General features: G+C 36.1%; 1 protein-coding gene across 2 annotated transcripts; it reads left to right on the plus strand.

Annotated features, from left to right (window-relative positions):
- Positions 1-5575: 5575 nt before the first annotated feature.
- LOC140774043 (uncharacterized) lies at positions 5576-20213 on the plus strand. Of its 2 annotated transcripts, none has more exons than XM_073116874.1 (10): positions 5576-6205; positions 6904-7020; positions 7124-7312; positions 7409-7543; positions 7659-8143; positions 11517-11616; positions 18716-18775; positions 18849-18941; positions 19016-19135; positions 19424-20213. In XM_073116874.1, the coding sequence occupies exons 1-10, from the start codon at positions 6125-6127 to the stop codon at positions 19751-19753; spliced, it is 1710 nt and encodes a 569-aa protein (XP_072972975.1). In that variant the 5' UTR covers positions 5576-6124; the 3' UTR covers positions 19754-20213. The 2 variants fall into 2 exon arrangements, with proteins under 2 accessions (XP_072972975.1, XP_072972974.1); XM_073116873.1 differs by having other exon boundaries at positions 5578-6205; positions 7409-7546; positions 19424-20212.
- The last annotated feature ends 735 nt before the right edge of the window (positions 20214-20948 follow it).

A 20948-nucleotide genomic window follows, 5' to 3' on the forward strand; every position in this document is an offset into this window, starting at 1 on the left:
AGGTGTGGGCAATGGGTTGACAGCTGCGTTGAGGTCTATCCTTGCCCTCTTTGGGATGAGGATGGCACTGAGACTAGCTATGGGTCCAGGAGGAGGAGGGGCACGACCTGTGGTCTGCACTCTCACACCTGCACAAGTGAAAGAGCGACGGGCTAAGAGGTTGTATTTCCGGTGCGACGAGCAATTCACTCTAAGCCTTCATTGCGCTAGAGCCACCGGGAGTGTGATGCTAATTGACGATCATGAGGATACATGCGAGGAGGTGACGAAGGAGGACTTAGCCATCGAGGATATGATAGAGGCCACGGACGAGAGCCTCAAGGAGGATATTCCTGCTGAGATATCCATGCATACTTACTCAGATTAGCACCCCGAAGAACCTATAGAAGGACAAGGTGGCCAAGAAGAACAACGTACACATACTCACTAACACTAGTAGTATGCATAACTTCTTAGACGAGCGGCTCATGCGGAGAGTGTATGTAGCGGGGATGGCACGAAGCTCCAAGCGGAGAGCGTATGTAGTGGGGTCTCCTTGAGGGTGTAGGGCCACAACTTCATAGTAGACTACCCCTTGGCACTCCATGGGGTGCACGTTGTCTTGGGCACCTAGTGGCTATAGAATCTTAGCTCGGTTACATTTGACTTCTCATGCATGCAACTTACCTTTTGGAGGGACGGACAAGTGGTGAGATTGGATGGAATTTGGATTTAGCCGCACCGTATGTTGCAGCCGCTTATTGGTGTGCTCGGCGCTGGGGAGCTTTCCTACTTTCTATAGGTGGCCCCTATTGTACTTGAGCTTGCTTCAAGCTTATGTAAACCTGCTTATTTGCTTCAATTACTGACTAACTTTTTTGGACTATTTGACGCCTCAAAAGGGCTACCCTCTACTGGGCGTGGCAACCACATGATCGAGATTGTGCCAAGGGCCGAGTTAGCCAATGTTTAGCCCTACTAATACCCGCACATGAAAAAGGAGGAGATTTCAAGGTTGGTGATTGAGATGTTGGAGCAGGGCATCATACAGCCAAACCGGAGCACGTATTCTTCGTCGGTCTTACTGGTGAGGAAGAAGGATGAGAGTTGGCATTTTTGCGTGGACTACCGTGCGTTGAACGCCATCACCGTCAAGGACCGGTACTCATACAGGTTATTGAGGAGTTGCTAGACAAGCTAACAGGGGCATCCTACTTCAACAAGTTTGACCTCTACGTGGGGTACCATCAGATCTGAGTCCTGATAGAGGATGTGCATAAGACAGCATTTCAGACTCATGACGGGTACTATGAGTTCAGAGTTATGCCATTCGGGTTGACAAACGCACCGGCGACATTCCAAGAACTAATGAACAACATATTCCGACCACTCCCCTGGCGGTATGTGTTGGTATTTTCTGATGACATCGTTGTATATAGCAGGACCTGGACGGACCACATAGAGTGCTTGCGAGCCGTGCTGAGCCTAATGTCTTACCAAGTAAACACAACCTCACCGCCTCAAGAAGCAATAAGATTTGAGTCAAAAGGGAAGGTTATTCAACATTAGACATGCTAAATTAATTCTACTAAAGTACAGAGCATAATCGTCTCAAGGAGCAGAAAGTGTTTATGAAATGGTATGGAGGAAAAAAAGAAAAGAAAGAAAGTAAAATCTAGGAATGGATTTAAATGTTTACCTAAAAGAAGGTAGAAATTTCTTATTCATATGACAAACTTTTGAGCACATCACTTATCCTCTTTACTTTAATTGTTGCTAAGTAAAGTAGGAAATTATCTTTTTACTAAACACAAGAGTATGAGCTTATGATCATATTATCCCGCATTAAGTTTATATTCCTTAAATTTTTTGCATGTTTTTAAAATGTTTGTGGGTAGCATTGCTGAAAACCCTCACAAGACAACACTCGTCTACTAGGATAACCTAGGAGTTTAACAGCTTATTGCATCTGCCAAATGCAATTGTGTTCCTATGAAAGTGGCATTATATATATTTGGGGGAGTTTTTTTATGCTTGAAATTGCTAGAGTCTAGCAATAAGCTAGTTGGGGAGTGTGATAAGTGCATAAAAATGCCTTTATAATATTAAAAATACTAGGTTAATTGTTAAAATATAAGCGTCTTTCTAGTTGTTTAAATAGGTTTCTCTAAATTCATGTTTTCACTTTATAAAATGCTAAATTATTGATTAAAAATATATTTTATTACTAGAGTGAAGTTTAGAGAAGTTGTACCAAGCCTACATGTGTTAGATTTGCTAAAATCTAAGTTTTTAGATAATAAAAATATGGGTTATTTGCAGCGAAAACCCACTTGGTTTTCAATTTGGAAGCCCAAGGTCATTTTCGGTTTTCTTGCACTTGAGGCTTTTTCCATATTTTTCTTCTAACTTTGCCCTTCTCATACTCGAGTATTGCATTAAATGCTGTAGATAGAGAGCAGATAGAGAAATCAATGTTTTTTACGTGAACTTGATTGACTGGACGTTGTGAGCTGCTGCTTTCTTCTTCTTCTTCTTCTTCTTCTAATTTGTACATTTGGGAACTTTTCTTCGTTATATTCATAAGAATGGAACATCTATTTGACCGTAATGTAAGGGTTTTGTTTCACTATAATGGTGCTATTATTTTGGATGATAAGAAGAGATTTTGGCACTATGAGAGCGATTGTATCATTCATAGAAGTATAGGCAGACAATGTAGTTTGTTAGATTTGAAGTCAAAGTTCTCCAAAGTAATGCGAATCCCTCCAGGTGAGTTTGAAGTCTCTTTGGAGTACTTATTCCCTTCGAACAACCACGATATATTTGTCGATATAAGATAGTGATGTTATAGAGATGTATGATTTGTCACCTTTACTTTGTCGAGCTATACAAATTTTTGGAATGAGGAAAGAGAATGATTTATCTGAGTGAGTTAATATTTTTATGTTCGTCGTTACATTGAACATATGCAAGAAAATTACTTTTGCTTACTTTAGTGACAACATTGAACATAAAAATCGTTACTAATTAACATATGTCGTACTTTAATGACAACATTCATAATTTAGCTACAAATTTTGTAATTGAAGTATAAATTTAACTATGAATTTTATAATTGAACTACGAATTTAGCTACGAATTTCAAAATTGAACTATTAGTTCAACTATGAATTTTGTAAATAAAGTACAAATTTAGCTATGAATTTTGCAATTGAGCTATTAGTTCAACTACGAATTTCGTTAATAAAGTACGAATTTAGCTATGAATTTTGCAATTGAACTACAAATTTTGAAATTGAACTATTAGTTCAACTATGAATTTCATAATTGAAGTACGAATGTAGCTATGAATTTTGCAAGTGAACTATGAATTTAGCTACAAATTTTGAAATTGAACTATTAGTTCAACTACGAATTTCGTAATTAAAGTATGAATTTATCTATGAATTTTGTAATTGAACTACGAATTTCAAAATTGAACTATTAGTTCATCTACGAATTTAGCTATGAATTTTGCAATTGAACTACAAATTTAGCTACAAATTTCGAAATTGAACTATTAGTTCAACTACGAATTTCATAATTGAAGTATGAATTTAGCTATAAATTTTGCAATTGAACTACAAATTTAGCTACGAATTTTAAAATTGAACTATTAGTTTAACTATGAATTTCGTAATTGAACTACAAATATAGTATCTAAATTCGTAATTGAACTACGAATTTCATAATTGTACGATGAATTTAGTTACAAATTTTGTAATTGAACTATGAATTTAGTTATGAATATCGTAATTTAGCTACGGGTTTTCTTAATATTTAACATCATCATGTCATTAATGTTATTTTAGGAATATCGTAATTTAGCTATGGCCCAAATTTATTTTTATTTTTATTTTATATGGATGTTACACTCAACGAAGGAGAGGCATGGAAGCGTAGCTTTTGCGATCAAATTTAAAGAGTTGGGCCCAGCAATGGGGGCCGGACCTCGGAGCTTCATTCTTGTGGAGAGGGTTTGGGGGCACAAGGCTTTGTGGTCTAGAGCTTGAGGCTCGGGCCCGAAAAGAGGATCACTAGGGAGAGGAAAAGAGATTTCCATAGGAGAATAAGTTCTGAATTTTTCTATCTTATCTTTAAAGATGCTTCATCGTCTTATGGGAGCCGATTGATGAATTTTGACCAAACTAGCCCTGTTCTAATTTTTTTTTTATCAAAATGGATTACCTCTCAAACTTATACCAAATGTGGTCTAATTTATTATAACTCAAATAAAAACGCTAAATTGATCAATGTTTTTTTTTTCTAGGCAACAACATTGATCAGTTCAGTGTTTTTATTTGGTCCTAAATGCTAAAGTGGTCATCATTTTATGTATATGGGATTTTTACAAATCACACCCTATATTTTATATATTTTGTGATTCACATCCCGTCTTTGAGGATTTTATAACCGGATCCCTCCTTTTTCCTTATAATTCTTATTTAACACCTTGAGTTAACTTAAATGATACCAGAAAAGGAATATTTCATTATAATATATAAATACTTAAATTACTCTTATCTTCTTCTTCCTCTTTTTCTCTTCCTAAAGAAGAAGAAGAAGAAGAAGAAGAAGAAAAGGAGAAAAAGGAGGAGAGGGAAAGACGAGGAAAACTGGTTGCGGCGACGCAACGCCGATGGTGGAGGTGGTAGGTGGAAAAGATAGTGGAGGGATATAGAAAATAAGAGAGAATAATTGGGGTATTTTAATAATTTGGTCAACGTTAGTTAGTCAAAATAACGCCAGGGTGTTAAATGAGAATTATATAAAAAAAGTGGGGTTAAGTTACAAAATCCTTAAATATGGAGTGTGAATCACAAAATATGTAAAATTTATAGTGTGATTTGTAAAAATTCCTATATATATAAATCCAGGCAAAAAAAAATCTGATAATAAAAATGCTTAGTTTATTAGGAGTTTTAAAAATGCTAATCAGTTCAGCATTTTTGTTAGGACTGCATTGAATTAGATCTCATTTAATTATAGAGAAATTTATATATAACATCTTGCTTTATAATATAATTGTGGTTTATACTTTATGTTTTTACTATTTACAAATTGAGCCCTTTGATTTAGCAATATGTGTAGAAAATACCTGAGTTAGATTTGAACTAACACCGTGAAAACATTACGTTAAATAGAGATATTTTATTCTTAAAATAACTAAAATATCTTTATTATTAAAATATCTAAAATGCCCTTAGTTTGAGTAGCAGTCTATTTCCGTAAAAAAAAAAGAAAAAGAAAATGGTTCTAGTTTGGTAAAAAGAAAATAGAAAATGTTTCTAGTTTGGTCAAAAACTTGGCCATTGATTTTGGAGGCATATTTAAGTCGTAGCGCATACTATTATTTGTTTCTTTCTTTCTTGGAAATGGAAGTAAAGAATGCTTAGTTTTACACCCTATTTGGTAATAAATTTGATTAGGAGCTATTTTGGTCAAAAACTCTCATTCCTCCGACTATACCAAGTTCGATTTAGACATGGCGTTATCCCTGCCCGTGAATCTGCAAGACTTTATCGATCCGTCTCTTGCTCCGTTTCTTCTCCTTGGAACTTATTCGGCTTCGTGCCACCTCCTCCATTCTCATTCGGTCGATAATTATAAAATATTGAAGGGAAGTTCCACCCCAAAAATGCCGCAGTGCCCATGTCCTCTTTTTTCTTTTCTCCTCCTCAGATTTCTTCTTCTCTTTCCTCGTTCATCTGAAAAATTATCTGGGACAGCTCAAGATTGCATCTTGGTTGGTTGATTCATCTAAGACGATGGTTGACTTCGTTAAAGGAAATGTAGGTTGGTTGGTCGATGGTGAATGGAGGACTTGTCAGACGGATAAAGACATGGATAAAGGCGCGTTTCTCATGTCCCTACCATCTCTAATCGGGACCAGATTGCGTTGTCATCATGTTCCCTTTCTCTTTGGTGTTACAACACTTTGACTTCTCCAGCTAATTTAATTGGGTCTCTGACAACAGTTGTCTGATCTACTAACGCAACTAGTAGCTACGTCCATAGTCTCTCACGCAACCTTGTGAGGATCTTGCTGGTCTTCCTTTTTTCCTTCATGGTAGTCCTGTAGATAGATAATTCCATTCTTTACATGATGATAAGAGCGTTAGCGGTGGAAAGAGAGGAAGGCAGTGCGGAGATGTTTTCTTACAGATCTCAGCTCGAGCAAGAAGTAAGCCTACTTTTTGCCTTCATCAAATTATGTTTTAGATTGAATTGTTCCAACTTTTAGTATTAAAGCTGGAAGTTTGTATGTGTGTAATAAGATCTATGGACTAGTGATGTTAAACAATTCCACTGGCCTCCTAAGTACATCTGTTTGCTCTTCATGTGTATCACTCTTTTGTTTGCTTGCCTTAGAGGTGCATTGGTGCAGCTAGACTGCTAGAAATTCTATTGTTCTTTCGGGCATTTCATCAGACAACTTATGTATAGCCACTACTATTCACCTTTTCTGCAAGGAAGGGAGAGAGTTGAGGAGGTTTCAGATCCATACTTGTTTGCTAGCATTTTAGGCAGACATAAAGAGTTACTACTTCAGTACTTCCTACTGCACACTCCTCTGACATTCTAGAGGAAACTAAGGATAAAACCCTGTAGTAAGCCGAAGTAGTTGCTTCAACAAATATTTCTATATGTACTTTTGAGATTATAGTTTTATCTCGTCATTCCTTCAACAGATGAAGCGAGATTGCTGCGGACATTACCTTGGAGTAGATTTTTGGAATTATGGTTGGATCAAGCATCTATTAGTTCATAAGGAGCATATTGTTGATTAAATACTTCCACACTAATTATACATAAATGCCTTGGTTTACTCTGCTGAACTTTCTCAGGCTTAACATATTTTGGTAAAACACCACTTGGCAGGTTAAACAATTGCAGAGGCGGCTCAAGAGAGAGGTAGATCTGCATGTGACTTTGACAAATGTTGTAGCACATGGTGCTGCACCTTTGTTGCACTCTCCTGTCGAGCTTCCTGATGAGGTAGCATATTCGGTTTGTGAGCTCCTTTATTTTTTTTCTTTTTTCTTCTGATATTAGATCTTTATTTTATTATTCAAACTTTTATGTTATTATAAATTTCTAGGCCCAGGAACTCCTAACTAACATAGCTGTTCTGGAGATCACAATTTCATCTCTTAAAGAAGAGTTGATTGCCTTGCATTTCCTGCTTTGTCAAGAAAGAAATGAGAGAAATCGTTCTGAAACCCATTTGGAATGTTTATCATCAGCATTACAAGTTTCACCATCAAGTTCCGGCTGCACATCGGAAGAAGTAATTGATTTATGCTTGCTGTATATATCTTCCATAGTGATATTTACTTTGAAACTTGGTTTCTAGTTACTAAAGGTTTTCAGTTGCTGTGTTCAGCATGTATCTTTATTGAGAAATTTGAAGATTGGAGGATGCCAGACAGTTAACACATTTCAGCAAGATCCATTGTGTCAAAGCAAAGATGGAAAGTCAATTGAAAGCAATGGACTTGTAGATAAGAATCACGGAGAGGTGGTAGGTTCATACTTTTCCTGTACCTGAGAATCAGTAGCTTTTTGATTTAATACTGACAGTTGTTAAGGCTTTGAGATGTGTACTAAACTAGAGAGCAACTCTTCTAGTGCAGAAGATGCCAGGTTTGTCCAATGTGGATGAAGAAGGGGAGAAAATTGAAGCCATCCAACAGTTTAGTGCAAAAGAACTACATATGAAAAGTATAAAACAGAATCTCTGGTGCAACCCCAATCAGCTTTCAGAACAAATGGTGCAATCGATGAGAAATCTTTTTCTATCTTTATCTGGGTCATCAATGATGTGCTCAAATGTTTCTTCTGAGTATTCTTCATCATCACCAGTTGGGCACCTATCTCATTCACCATTGACATCATTCTCAGATTCATCCATAATGCCCTCAATGTTACGAAGTCCTTCAATTGAGTCAGATCACAATAATGAGACAATGGATTTAGTGAGCAACTTTGATCCTTATAGAGTTAATAGCAGTTTGAAGTGGAGTGATATTGGAATCTACAGTTCAGCAGCTGAGGTTTCCTGGATGTCAGTTGGAAAGCCACAACTTGAATATGCTGCTGAGGCCCTAGAAAAATTCAGGTTTGACACTACTGCACTTCTGCTAAAAATTATACTGCACTGCTACTAAATGACTAATAATAGATGACTAAATCTCATGATAACTACCCATGAATGATTGAAGCACAAGCTCTATAGATAGTTTTGCTTTGCATGCTGTATCTCAAGTTGGCATATTATTTGGCAGAACTTAGACAAGAATGATGTTGAAAGACCTTATCATGGACGGTGTCTTTTCCCCTTTTTGGTGCATATGTATATATAGTGGGTTTACATGGTCTATCTGGCCATTCTTTGTAGAATTGTACTCTCAGTGGAAAAGAAATCTTTCTCTTTCCAAAACTGACTTGTTTAACATTTTCCACTTATAAGACTCTTTGAACCATATAGACATAGTTTCTTATATGATTGTTTCTATCTATGTGAACACAGAAAATGTTAGAGGCATAAACCTTCTTATTTTTAATACATTTAAGTTGGTAATTCTTCAATAGATGAACTGGACAAGTTTCTACATATGGCTCTCAAATTAAAAGGTTAGAAAGCATCATGTTAGAAATTCTAGTACATTTCCTTCTATTAGATGTATTACTTTTTGATAAAGAATTGCAATCTTCTTTACATAAGCTTGTTAATTTCCAACTAGAACTGTTAATGAAAATTTAGAATTGCTTCAAGAAATCATCCGAGTTCTGATCCTTTCAAAGTGATCTTGCCTCCATTGTCTCCATTTGCCTCCTTTTTGTCTTTCCATCCAGAGGACCACTGAATCCTACCATAATGATTTAAGAATAGATAACTGGTAGGGAAGATTAACATGTTATTATAAATTACTGAATGTGAAATTAGTAGATCTTTTGGTAGGAAAGGTCCATATATCATTATTACTATGTAAACCTCTAATGAAAGGAAGAGAAGAAAAATGAAGTGACTTGAATACATGGGTGTCAACTAAGGTGATTAAAACAAGCAATTTAAAGCCTCACAGAAACCTTAAGCTCAAACACAGTAGAAAAATTAGAATAATCTTATAGCTAGAATAGAGATTCTAACTTATCATCCATTAAATGTCTAATTATAATTTTCTACTGAGAAGTATGGCGCAATATATAAAGCTATTAAAATTTATGTTCTTCTAGAATGAGCATTCAAAAGTGTACCCTTGCTATCCTGTGATGTTTGCTATCCCTGATAGCTTTAGCTGGTTCATAAATGATTACTGTCATTGAAATGAGGTATTCAACTAATAGTCCTTATCATGCTCAGCAGATGGTGTGGGTCATGGCATGTGCTTTGAGTTTATAAAAACGGCATCCCACTGCATGAAGCCTCTGTCTATATGGGGTTTGGTAAGGGAAGATGTACATAGTCTTATTTATGAGAAGGGTGTTTCTAAGACTTGAACCGAACCTATGACCTCTTCAGTACAAATGGCAAGCCTTACCATCACTGCTTGTGGCATGCCATGGGCCGAGTGTGGGCTTGTCGTGGTTGGCGATGGAAGAGGAGGTTGCTGAACCGGGTTAGCAGTGGGAAATGGTGTCGGTGCAAGGAAATAAGGAAGGTGGCGGTTGTAGTTGGGCTCGGAAGGAAGGTGGTGGGTTGTAGATAGGGGTTTTGGTGGTTTTGTGAAGATGGGGAGGTGGAGAAGGCTTGGGCTAAAGGAGATGGAATGGCACGACTATCAAGGTGAGCTGGGGTGTAGTGAAGGCGTGAGTTAGGAACGGTAGGCTTAGCTGGTGAACTCGATAAGGGTGTCACCAGCTGAGAGAGAGAGAGATTAGAGCAATTCTCGTTGCCTTCTTAGGATGCTCATCATACCATCTTTATAGTGGCTACCTTATTCTAGGTTACTTACTCTCCAAGCAATCCTAGACTAGACTAGACTTAACTCAATTAGACCAACCCTGACTCGACTAGACCAACCAGCTCTGGGCTGGTTCACAACAGGGCTTTGTAGGTGTCCCATCAACACAGCCATGGCATGCTTTTTTTTCCCACTTCTATTCACTAATCTTCTAAACTAATTCTGAAGTGTATTTAAACTATGATTCATTTTTCATCCATTAAAGTGGCAACAATGTTTAGGGCTTTGGGAATGCAACATAAAGACTATAATGCAACAATGAAAATACATAAGAGTTCACCGACCACCTATATGGAATGAGAGCGTGTTAATAAGTGCAAATTACAGTCACTCAAGTTTTTCTTTCAATTTTTGGACTTGCAAAATTTGGGCAATGGATTTGGGGCAAAACCAAATTTGCCTCAAAGTTGACTGATTTAAGGTATATTTTCCATAATTCTATCATGAAATTGGTAGTTCTGTGGAAGATTAACCTCTTACAAATGTAAATGATTTATCTACCTCAAACATTGTACATCTACTCCACTATTGCTTTTAGTTTTCTCAATGTTTTAAATTAGGGTAAGAAACGAAATTTCACTAATCTAAGGTATATTTTCCATAAATTAGATCTGTGGAAGATAATCCTCTTGTAACTGTACATCTACCTCAATCGTGGCAGATCTAATCAAATTTCGCTGAGTTTGAAATAGTTTAAGTAGCTTTGTGAGAGAAATGAAGAACCTGTAATGTTGCCTCGTGGGTGTCTAACCTTATGTTTGTGTTATTTTAGCAGATCAACAAAAGCATGCACACACACACATATTGGGTTCTCTATACAATACATGATAGTAATTTATTTCTAATTGGCAATGGCATCAATGTATCATTGTATTCCTTCTAAAGTTGCAATGACAAGCCTCAAACATAAGTATGAAGAAATTAGATATTTTGGTCAATGAAGAGAAAATGCATATATATTATTGTAATGGAATTGAGAGACTGACATCAGATGTGTAAATCAGGTGAAAACAGTACCCAATGAGGAGTGTGCATAAATTTTCCTCTTTCCATTATGTTTCTCGAATTATTTTGAATAGAAAGGCCTTTTGGTAATTTACATAAACCAAGCATGATATGTGATATTTCTGACGATACAAAGATAGTAGTTTGTTTGAGAAATGTTGTTTGCCAAAGATAAAGTATTACTCAATGATCACCATTATAGATGGTATCTGTTTTCATGTCACAATTTATGACCAACTCTCAAATGTAGTTCTTTATAATGAGTATGTGTCCCTGTGAACCAAGTCAACCAACAAGCTTTTCACTATTCTAGACTGCATGCCCATCAGTGCCAGTGATATGTATCTTCATTTTTCAAGATTAACTCTGCATGATTAAAATAGCAACCTATAAAAAATGTTTTCTCAGGGCTGTTTGGTACTTGCCCAAAATGACTGGAATGGTTCATGCAGTAGCACATTTCTACTTGATGCTCAACAGTGAGTGCTTATATCTTTTCTCTTTTGCCTACATTTGCTGTAGATTTCTTGTGGAGCAACTAGCTAATGTGAACCCTGCTTGGATGAGTTGCAATGAGCGGCTGGCATTCTGGATCAACTTATATAATGCCTTGATAATGCATGTACGTTTGATACAGACATGTTTCTTTTGCACCTTTCTATTAGGTTGATTTGTTTGACTGCATAGAATTCTGTCATCACAATTGGGAATTCAGTTCCTTGCCATCACTAATGAACAATCAGTATTATTACATGTCATCAGCTACTTTCAAGGCAGCATTTTCCTGATACTTTGCTACTTTAGCTAATAAATCCTTGCATAAAAATCATTGTTTTGAAGCTACATATTGATATTACATTCTACACAATTTTTGCACAATCAATTCATTTCTTGCTTCTTAGATGTCAATTTCAACTGAGAAATTTTTTTCTTTACTAGAAGAAGCAAATCAATTTGTGTTCTTCATTTTATGCACTTTTGGATTGAAACTTTCAGTTTTGGATTGCAAGGTTCCTAGTATTGAGATTGGGATCGGTATCGGCCGTCCGAAAAAACGATATGTATCGGCCATATTGACCGTTTGTATCGGATCAGATTATTTTTTAATTACATAAAATTTTAAATATTATTTAAAAATACAGAAAATGCAGAAAAATTTAGAAAAAATAATAGAAAAATAAATAAATAAAAATTACTCATATATGAAGTCTAAAAATTTTAAAAATATATTAACTTACTCAAAATTTAAAACTTTGATGAATATCGAGCTAATTCTCATAAATTTCTTTGGTCTTTATTCTTATAATCACCATAAGTTTGTAAATAATGATGTCTGGGACTTGATACTTCAAAAAGTCATTCCATCATAGTAGTCATATTATATGGATTTTGTTGTATGATTTGCATCTGATGAGGATAATAATTAGCATTTAGATCTTGTGTTTGAGAATACTGAGGATAATAATTAGCATATAGATCTTGTGATGGCTCCAAAAAAATAAATACTCGATGTATCATAATCATAGGAAGCAACATTCTCATAACGACGTCGTTGATATGTATATACATCCTCAGTTTCTCTGTTTTTAATACTTATGCCTCCTTGACTTTTCTCCTTGACTATCACCAGTCATCTGTCTAAGTAAATTAAGGACCCAATTATGGTTATATATAAAATTTGTCGTCCTCTGACCTTCATATATGACCATGTCAATTTCAGGCTCTTTTACAATATCCTCTAACATTATATTAATACAATGTGCAGCACATGATGTTTAATATAAATGAGGTCTTTTTATTATAAGTAAATTTCCAGCAACTTTATAATTGGTCTCATTATCAGTAACCACTTGGATTACTATTTTTTTATCGATTCCTTATACCACCTCATCCATCAACTGATAAATATAATCTGTATTTTTGAAATGAGCAGTAGGATCCATAGACTTCAGAAATATTGTCCCCATGCCCGAGTACACTAAGAAATTAATTATATTTCTTCTATTTTGTGTACTTCATCCATCGCACATCAGTGTAAATTAAATTCATCCCAATACTGTTTAAATGTCTCAATATAAGTATAAAACTCATCTACTTTTGAGTCAAGATATTTAATAGTAATATCATTTGAACTAGGAGGCAGAATACCAGATCCTACTGAATGTATAGCATCTACCATAGTGTGATAATAAGGACTATTAACTACATTGAAAGGAATATAGTTGTAATAGAAAAATTTAGAGATAGCCCTACCAATGTGTTTCTCTGTATTTTTAATTTCTTTGAGAGCTGTCTTGATGGAAGTCTGTGTACTACCCTTTTTTTTCTGAATATATGTATCGATTGGTCCAATATTTTCACTCTGCTGTAACACCAGGAGTCCTATGAGTAAAACTGTTGCCTTCATATTCTCTTTCTCCTTATATATTAACTTATTTAGATCTCTGAAAGTTACCATTAGTATTTCTTTTTATCTCTTCCTCTCTTTTATGCATATTTCTGCTTTTTCATTACCCACCTCATTTGTCTCTCCTCCTCAATCTCCCTAATATGCTTAGTTAGGATCTTTTCTTATTGCATTAGTTGTTTATTTTTATTAAAATAAAATTTCTGTAGGTTGCATTTGAACGTAGAAGAGGTCGCGTTCGAACGCCTTTGTGAATGCCTGCATCAAGTTTGCAAATACAGATAACGCATATTGTGCATTTGAACGTGGTCGAACAAGTTCGAATGCCCACGTTTGAACTCCTGCATCGCGTTCGCACATCCAGAGATAGAGCTTTTTGAGTGCGTTCGAACGCGATCGACGGGAATCTTCTAGAATTAGGGTTTCATATTGTTTTAGGACTTGTTGGCTAGCCTTTATAAATATGTGGATGGCAGCCAACTTCATTATGCTATTGGATTATTGATTTTTTGCCTCCTCTCTTCTCTTTAGACTATCTCTCTCTTCTCTCTTCACCATCCTTTCACCTTTACCGTTGGCAAGGATTTTTCTAACTTCTAATCTCCCTCAAGTGTCGAGCCACCCCTTTTTTGGGATCTCGACTACTTCGTTCCCTTCGTCTATATCCTTTAATCACATCCACCATCCACCTTCATCTCTATACCCATCCATAACCCTAATATCCACTTCATCCGTCACCACCACCATCACCCACGTTATTTCGTGTTTTCATCCTAGTTGCAGTTCGACTCTGTGAAAGGCGTAAATACGAAGGTTGTAGATCAGGAAGTTATGGATCTAACCCAATTAGTTTTGTAATTTTCTGACTACCGGAGAATATTTGACGAGTATTTTTCCATTGTTGCACGGACTGATTCCTGTAATATGTTTAGATCTTGAAGGAATCGTTGCGTAGCCTATCTTTGGTATAAGAACCCATCAAATTGGTATCAGAGCTTATCACTCCCTACTCTGTTCACTGCTATCATCATCAATGTGTACAAGATTATGTATCGATTCTTTACAAATTATTGACTCTCCCTTTTGTGTACATTGTTTATCCTTCTTTTTGCCAATTACATAAGCCAACATTTGCTTTCTAACTTTCAAGAACACTTGAGTGCAAGTTGCCACATTGCCTTGCCTTCTAGCTAAATGTTCTTTCAAACGGCTAACACCACCACACATTTCTTTTCTACACCAGTTGTATTTAACATGTTTTTTATTTTGCCCAATAATACTACAATGTTGCTATCCAATATCGGTATCATATGACTTCTCTTTTGAAGCCATTAATATTTTAACTCTGTAACTAAAAAACATAAACAAAAATTAAAATATAATATAAAATAATTTAAAATTTATGAAAATAAAAGTATAAAACCCTCTCAATTTTTTTTTACTTTCTAGACCGGTGAGAAAGAGAAAGAAAAAAAAAAGAAAAGAAAAGAGAGAGAAAGAGAGAGAAGAGAGAGAGAGAGAGAGAGAGAGAGAGAGAGAGAGAGAGAGGAGGGGAGAAAGAGAGTCAGGTGGGTGGGGTCCCCCGAGTCGGATCCGACCTGTTCCCACCCGTTTCAGTCGGGATTAGCTAAAACGGCCGATCCCGACCAAAACGGATTGGGTTTCAGCCGAAACCCCAGGCCAGGATCAAGATCGGCTGAAACTAGGAACCTTGCTATATTGTTCATTGCTTTGGATTCTGATAATAATTCCATTTAGATGATGATCATATATCAAATTATTGTTTGTCATATTTGAGGTATTATCTTAAATAATTTGGTCAGTTTAAAAAAATAAATAAAACTGCAATTAGGGGACTTTATTCATATTGTGTGGTCGTGTTGTTGTTGGGGACTTCATTCATAGAATAGATTAGTTCCCTACTGTAATAAGTGTTAACATATATATGTTTTTATGATACACCTGAGGGACAATCTATCTCATGGATATTTTTATATATACCTCTTCCCTAACGAGAAAAGATTAGAGAGTTTTTTTTTCTGTTGTTACATGGTATCAAAATCCAGGTAGGATTTCTCTTCTTCTTGTCCTTTTCTTTTCTTGTTGAAATCTCCCACCCATTGATCTTCCCTGGTTGGACTCATCGTGTGATTGCAACAAACTGTCAAGCTCTAATCTCCTGTGGAGTTCTCCTTAATTCGATGACCTGTTGAGCTCCACTCAACCCAGCGAAATAGTATGCGTACTAGTGAAATCCTCGAGCAACTGGTGAAATCCTTGAGCTTTCCACAACCTGGCAAAATGACACTTGTGGTAGGGAGTGCCTGGCAATCTTCTCTGTCAAATCTCTTCTACAGGTGGTACTCATGCAAAGTCCTCCATAGTTCCCCACCACTAGCTTCCTACGAAATCCTCAAGCTCCTCTTATTTTTTTTTCAATTCTAGCAAAGTTCATATGTGAGAGAGTGATGTAGACATCACTAATAGGACTCGATGGCGTGTGTACCAGTGTACGAGACGCCGACAGTTGATGATCTTCTCTATAGGGATTTGGTTATGATTTTTATTTATTTAGGGTGTCTTTTGTTTATTTTCTATCTAGGGTGTCTTTTACTTAATTTCATTGTAGGTTTATATGTACACTGGTTGTATTTTCTTTTGAGGTTAATGAAAAAATTATTTGACTTTGCTCTTTTGAGAACCTTGGTGTGAAACTATTTTTAGAGTGGAGATGTGAAACTCCATTCCTTTCTCCCTTAGTTTCCTCCTCCATCTCTCTCTCCACCACGTTTTGCAAGAAATTATGGAAAACCTCCCTTTCTTGCTCTTGAAGGGTTCTTTCTATTGTGTTCTTTTGTGTGGAATCCTTTTCTCAAGTGGTCCAAGCAATGGAGATTGTCATCACTTCCATAGATCTTGTTTGTGATTATCTTCCTCCATCTGCTGATTTTATGCTTGTAACAGTTGCAGACTAGCTGTATTGGTTTGCAATGATAGAGTGCATTTGATGATCGTAATATCACGAGTCATCTTGACAAATCTAGTCTCGTGCCTCCTTATTCTCTAGAAGAGAAAGAGCAAGCTACCAAAGAATACGCCGCTTGGAAGGCTCGTGATAAATGTGTTTGAGCCTATCCGGTTGCATCAATCGATAAGGCTTCTCGATCGGATCTTATTTGTTTTACTACTGCAGTGGATCTTTGGAGCTATCTTTGAACCTGTTTTGTTGGATTGGATCTTATCGCCGGTTGAAGACGTGTCTTAGCAGACTAGGGCCAAATCCCCCGACCCTACACGCGAATGGCCTTACTTAAATAGGATGATATGCACATTAATCCTTAATGAGATGATATGCACATCAATCATTACTTAAATAAGATGATATTCTTCTTCAACTCTAAGTGAACAATTTTCAACTCTCACTAATCTATTATGCCACTGCAAATGAACTATGCCAATTCCTTTAATTTGTGGGCCTTTTCATTACACAAAGCAACAACATCATTATTCATCTTTTCTCAAAGGGGCAAAATGAATCGTGATGGAAACACATTTGATATGCGTAAAGCTGAATCCAAAATTCAATGCAATATCAAAATTCTCATCCTCAAGTTTTGTGAAGTTAACTTTTGGTTCTTCTAGTCAATGCTACTCAATTTATGACAATATTTTTTCTAATGCCCTTCATTGCAAACTTGCAACAACACAAGCATTCGTCTATTGGAGAAATTAACCTGTCAGACATTGGATCCTTCTTGTTGAACTTTCTGCTCTTTGATCTACCCCTCACTATCAAAGCTCCAGAAGGAGAGTTCATGTGAGCTTGCTTATTCATCATTTAGTATTCATTTTTATTAATGCATTTACATTTTCCCCCTAACTGACTGAATCTTTTCCATAAGGTAGTAGTTCAATAATTATATGTATTAGGCAACGAATTCAATAACAAGGTGCTTTATCCAAAATTTGCAAATCTGCGAGTATTCTATTATAATCATTCACATGCTCATTCAAAATAGTACCTTTTCTAAATGGAAGCGAAAAAATTTCTTCTTCAAATAAAGTTGATTTTCGATGCTTTTCATCATATACTATCTTCTATTTTTTTTTAAACTAATTATTTGCTGATGTCTCCTTCATAACAAAGTACTTTTGATCAAAACTTGATAGTGCTGCAAACCTTGGTAGCTTATCTTCTCTCCTCTAGTGTAATATCCAACTATTGTTGGAACAAAATATCCATAACTTTGTATTGTCACATGCCGAAGTTATTCGTGCCATCAAATTTCTCTACTTTGAATTTCGTATTTGAAATGAGCCTCTTCACTTCTGACTTTAAAGATGATTCTTGCAATATCTTCTCAATGAGCGATCAAACCCGTCGAAGTGCTGATACCAGTTTGATGTGCAGAAGCGCTGACAAACACCTTAATCCAATGCAATGTAATCTCCATTAGGTGTACCACACTTTGCTATTGCAAAAGAGGTGCAGGATGCAATGCTAATTATTTTTCAAAAACCCTAATTTCTCAGTATGCACTCAACAACCCCCTTTTGATGCTAATGCAAAAAAGAAAGAAAAGAGGAGTCAGCTTTCTGTAGTTGCTGCAACCAAATAAAGGTGTGAAGGACTCGTACTGAGTTTCATATGAGGGTCTTGCATCAAGATTCAATAGCATATTCGATCTTGTAACAAAAGGATCCAATAAAGAAAAGTTGATCATGTTTGGATTCAAATTTGATTCCTTTGCTTTCCTAGCATCAGAAATGAGCCAAAATTCTAACAACTCCTACCAAAACGGGGTATCAAGAGGCAAGATGTATGCAATCTTATACTTATTTATGAATAGACTATCTTATCATTTGAACCATGACCTCCTTAGTGCAAGGGGTTACTTATGATATTGTCTTCTCATTTTCTTTGTGCTACTACACGTATCTGGAGATCCATAACTGGTACAGCAGAACTAAGTATCATTTAATGTCAATGACAGAAATGAAATTGCACTAGGGAGTACGGCAGAATTATATAAGCAATTCTGTCTCCATCTTTCAAGGAAAAAGTATGAGTTCACGACTGATTTTATTTCATTCTGTTCATTCAGCTTGAGTAGTTGCTTTATTCAAAATATTTTCCTGTTCATATGTATTTCGATCTGCATTTATTTTTCTTGAACATCATATTTACATTATTTGGACATTACTTTTTTATCTATTTAATATGGATAATGTTATTAAATCTAAATCCCTTTCATTTGATTTTAATGTCTTTGAAAGATTTCTAGTAAGGTTTACTCCTCTTGAAATCTCTCAGGCCTATTTAGCATATGGTTTTCCGAGAAACGACGTGGAACTTTTCTCGCTAATGCAAAAGGTTTGAATGCTTCCATTCCGTTCTTGTTAAAATTTTGATTGTGTATGTTGAGAAAAAGATCTGGATGGTGCAGGCATGTTATGCAGTAGGTGGCAGGTCATTTAGTGCAGCTGAGATCGAATTTGTCATCCTAAAGATGAATGCTCCCACTCATCGACCACAACTTGTATGCTGTTTTCTGTCTGTTAAGTTGTTCTCATCTTGATTTCATGTCATAATCCTCAGTCATGCTGCTTCCAGGCTTTAATGTTGAATCTTCATAAGTTAAAGATTTCTGAGGAGCACAGGAAGTATTCAGTTGACAACCCTGAACCTCTGGCACTTTTTGCTCTCAGTTGTGGAATGTTTTCTTCACCTGCAGTGAGTTAATGTTCTAGTTCTCCATTCAGTTATGAAAATAGTGGAACAATGAAAGCACTTGTTTCATGAATCAATTAGTATGAATTATATTTTCCTATTTAAATTCTGGTCAGCTACATGGAAATTCCCTGTTAAAACTGAAGCTCCCTTTTTGTAAGAAGAAAGTTTCACGCCATAAGAGTTTGCTGGAACAGAGAGAAACTAGAAATATCCTTCAAGTAGTCACTATTACTACTTTACTAGTATTCCTTTCCTACAGCTAAACATCTTCGTACTATTATTATTCAGGTAAGAATCTTCTCTGCTGACAATGTTCACGATGAACTTCATAACTCAATGAGGGATTATATCCGAGCATCAATTGGTATAAGTGATGAAGGAAAGCTATTAGTGCCAAATCTGCTGCACAGTTTTGGTAACACTGTGGTGGAAGATTCGCTGCTTGTTGACTGGATCTGTCGTTACCTTTCGCCTGATCAAGTTACAGTTGTTAGGGATTCCGAATCACACCGGAAGCAGAGGTTCCTTGGTGTACGAAGTTTTAGTAGCGTCCCATTTGATTCAAGGTTCCGTTATCTCTTCTTACCAGATTACAAGAGCTCGCAGAGATCTTTGTAAGTAAACTGATTGCATAGCAGTTGAGAATTCGCATCCTGGAGCCTCCATTACAATACATGCCAGCACATGCTCTCATTGAAGACAGAGAATACCAAATGCAAAGCACATATTTAGCACTGGTCTTTTGTCCAGCACATATGAATGATGTGGGATGAAAAGAGCTGAGGTAAGAAGCTGCCGTGATGGTGAAGCTAATGGATCTTGTATATGTTGTGAACTCTTAAGGATTTGATTGTAATGGATCTTGCATATTTTTCAACTCTTAAGGATTCGATTGTTCACGGGCAACAAAACTCTGACATGGTCTGGATATTTGTCTTTGGGTGAAAAAAATAAGCAGCAATCAATAATGAGAATCTTTTCACTGTGGATCGAATAATGCTTAGATGGTTAAAGAGGTTCATATTGTACAAGTGTTTTCGAGTTTAAATTCTGCACTGTTCAATTGGGACTCCTTTTAAATTCTCACTTCTCTCAAATATAATAAGAATTTTCTATTCTTTTAGATGTGTTCATACTTGCATTAGCATTTGTTACTGTTGGAAAATTAGAAAACTTTGTAATGTGAAATTTCTTGTTATGACTCTCTGCGAAAAAGCTAGAGGTAGATGAAGAATTTTATTTTGATCCACTACTATCTTTCGTAAATCTCTGTTGTGATGGGTAATTGGAGCATGGCTAGCCTGACCCGCTTTGGGTTAAGCTATTTTAGTTCAAGCTTAGATTCTGAGGCCCCACTTATATCTATATTATTTAAAATCTTATTAAATATATACGCTCTTGTATTCTCGTATTTTGTAAGACACGATCTATAGAAATGCATTCGTTTTTACAATTGCACTAAGTAGTAACAAGTGCGATGGTATTTTACACATTGCTACATAGCATAGGTACGGAGGTAATATGTCAAATTTTTAATGCTAACAGAGCAGAGAGCTCGTCCTTCACCTCACCTGATTGTTGGTAGGATTAGGTCGAGTGAGAACATTAGAAGAGAACCTCTTTTATGCCACTAGAACTAAAATACTTCCAACACCGAAGCAAATGGCTCTAACCATAGTACAACACCCAAGCTCAAGACATATAAATGTGGAGAAAGATGAGAACGCGAGTAAGTGCATCAATACAAGAATAGTAGTTGGTTTACTTAGCACTGGGCTATATTCTAAAGCACGGAGAAGAAATAAATTGAATA

Source organism: Typha angustifolia, chromosome 13 (assembly GCF_048772165.1).
Source record: "Typha angustifolia cultivar Huaian chromosome 13, ASM4877216v1, whole genome shotgun sequence".
Taxonomy (NCBI): Eukaryota; Viridiplantae; Streptophyta; class Magnoliopsida; order Poales; family Typhaceae; genus Typha; species Typha angustifolia.

Coding starts and splice junctions, on each gene's coding strand:
- LOC140774043 (XM_073116873.1), top strand. CDS start 6,125: ATGATGATAAGAGCGTTAGCGGTGGAAAGAGAGGAAGGCAGTGCGGAG. Junction 6,206..6,903: donor GATCTCAGCTCGAGCAAGAA/GTAAGCCTACTT, acceptor ACCACTTGGCAG/GTTAAACAATTGCAGAGGCG. Junction 19,136..19,423: donor GAATGTTTTCTTCACCTGCA/GTGAGTTAATGT, acceptor ATTATTATTCAG/GTAAGAATCTTCTCTGCTGA.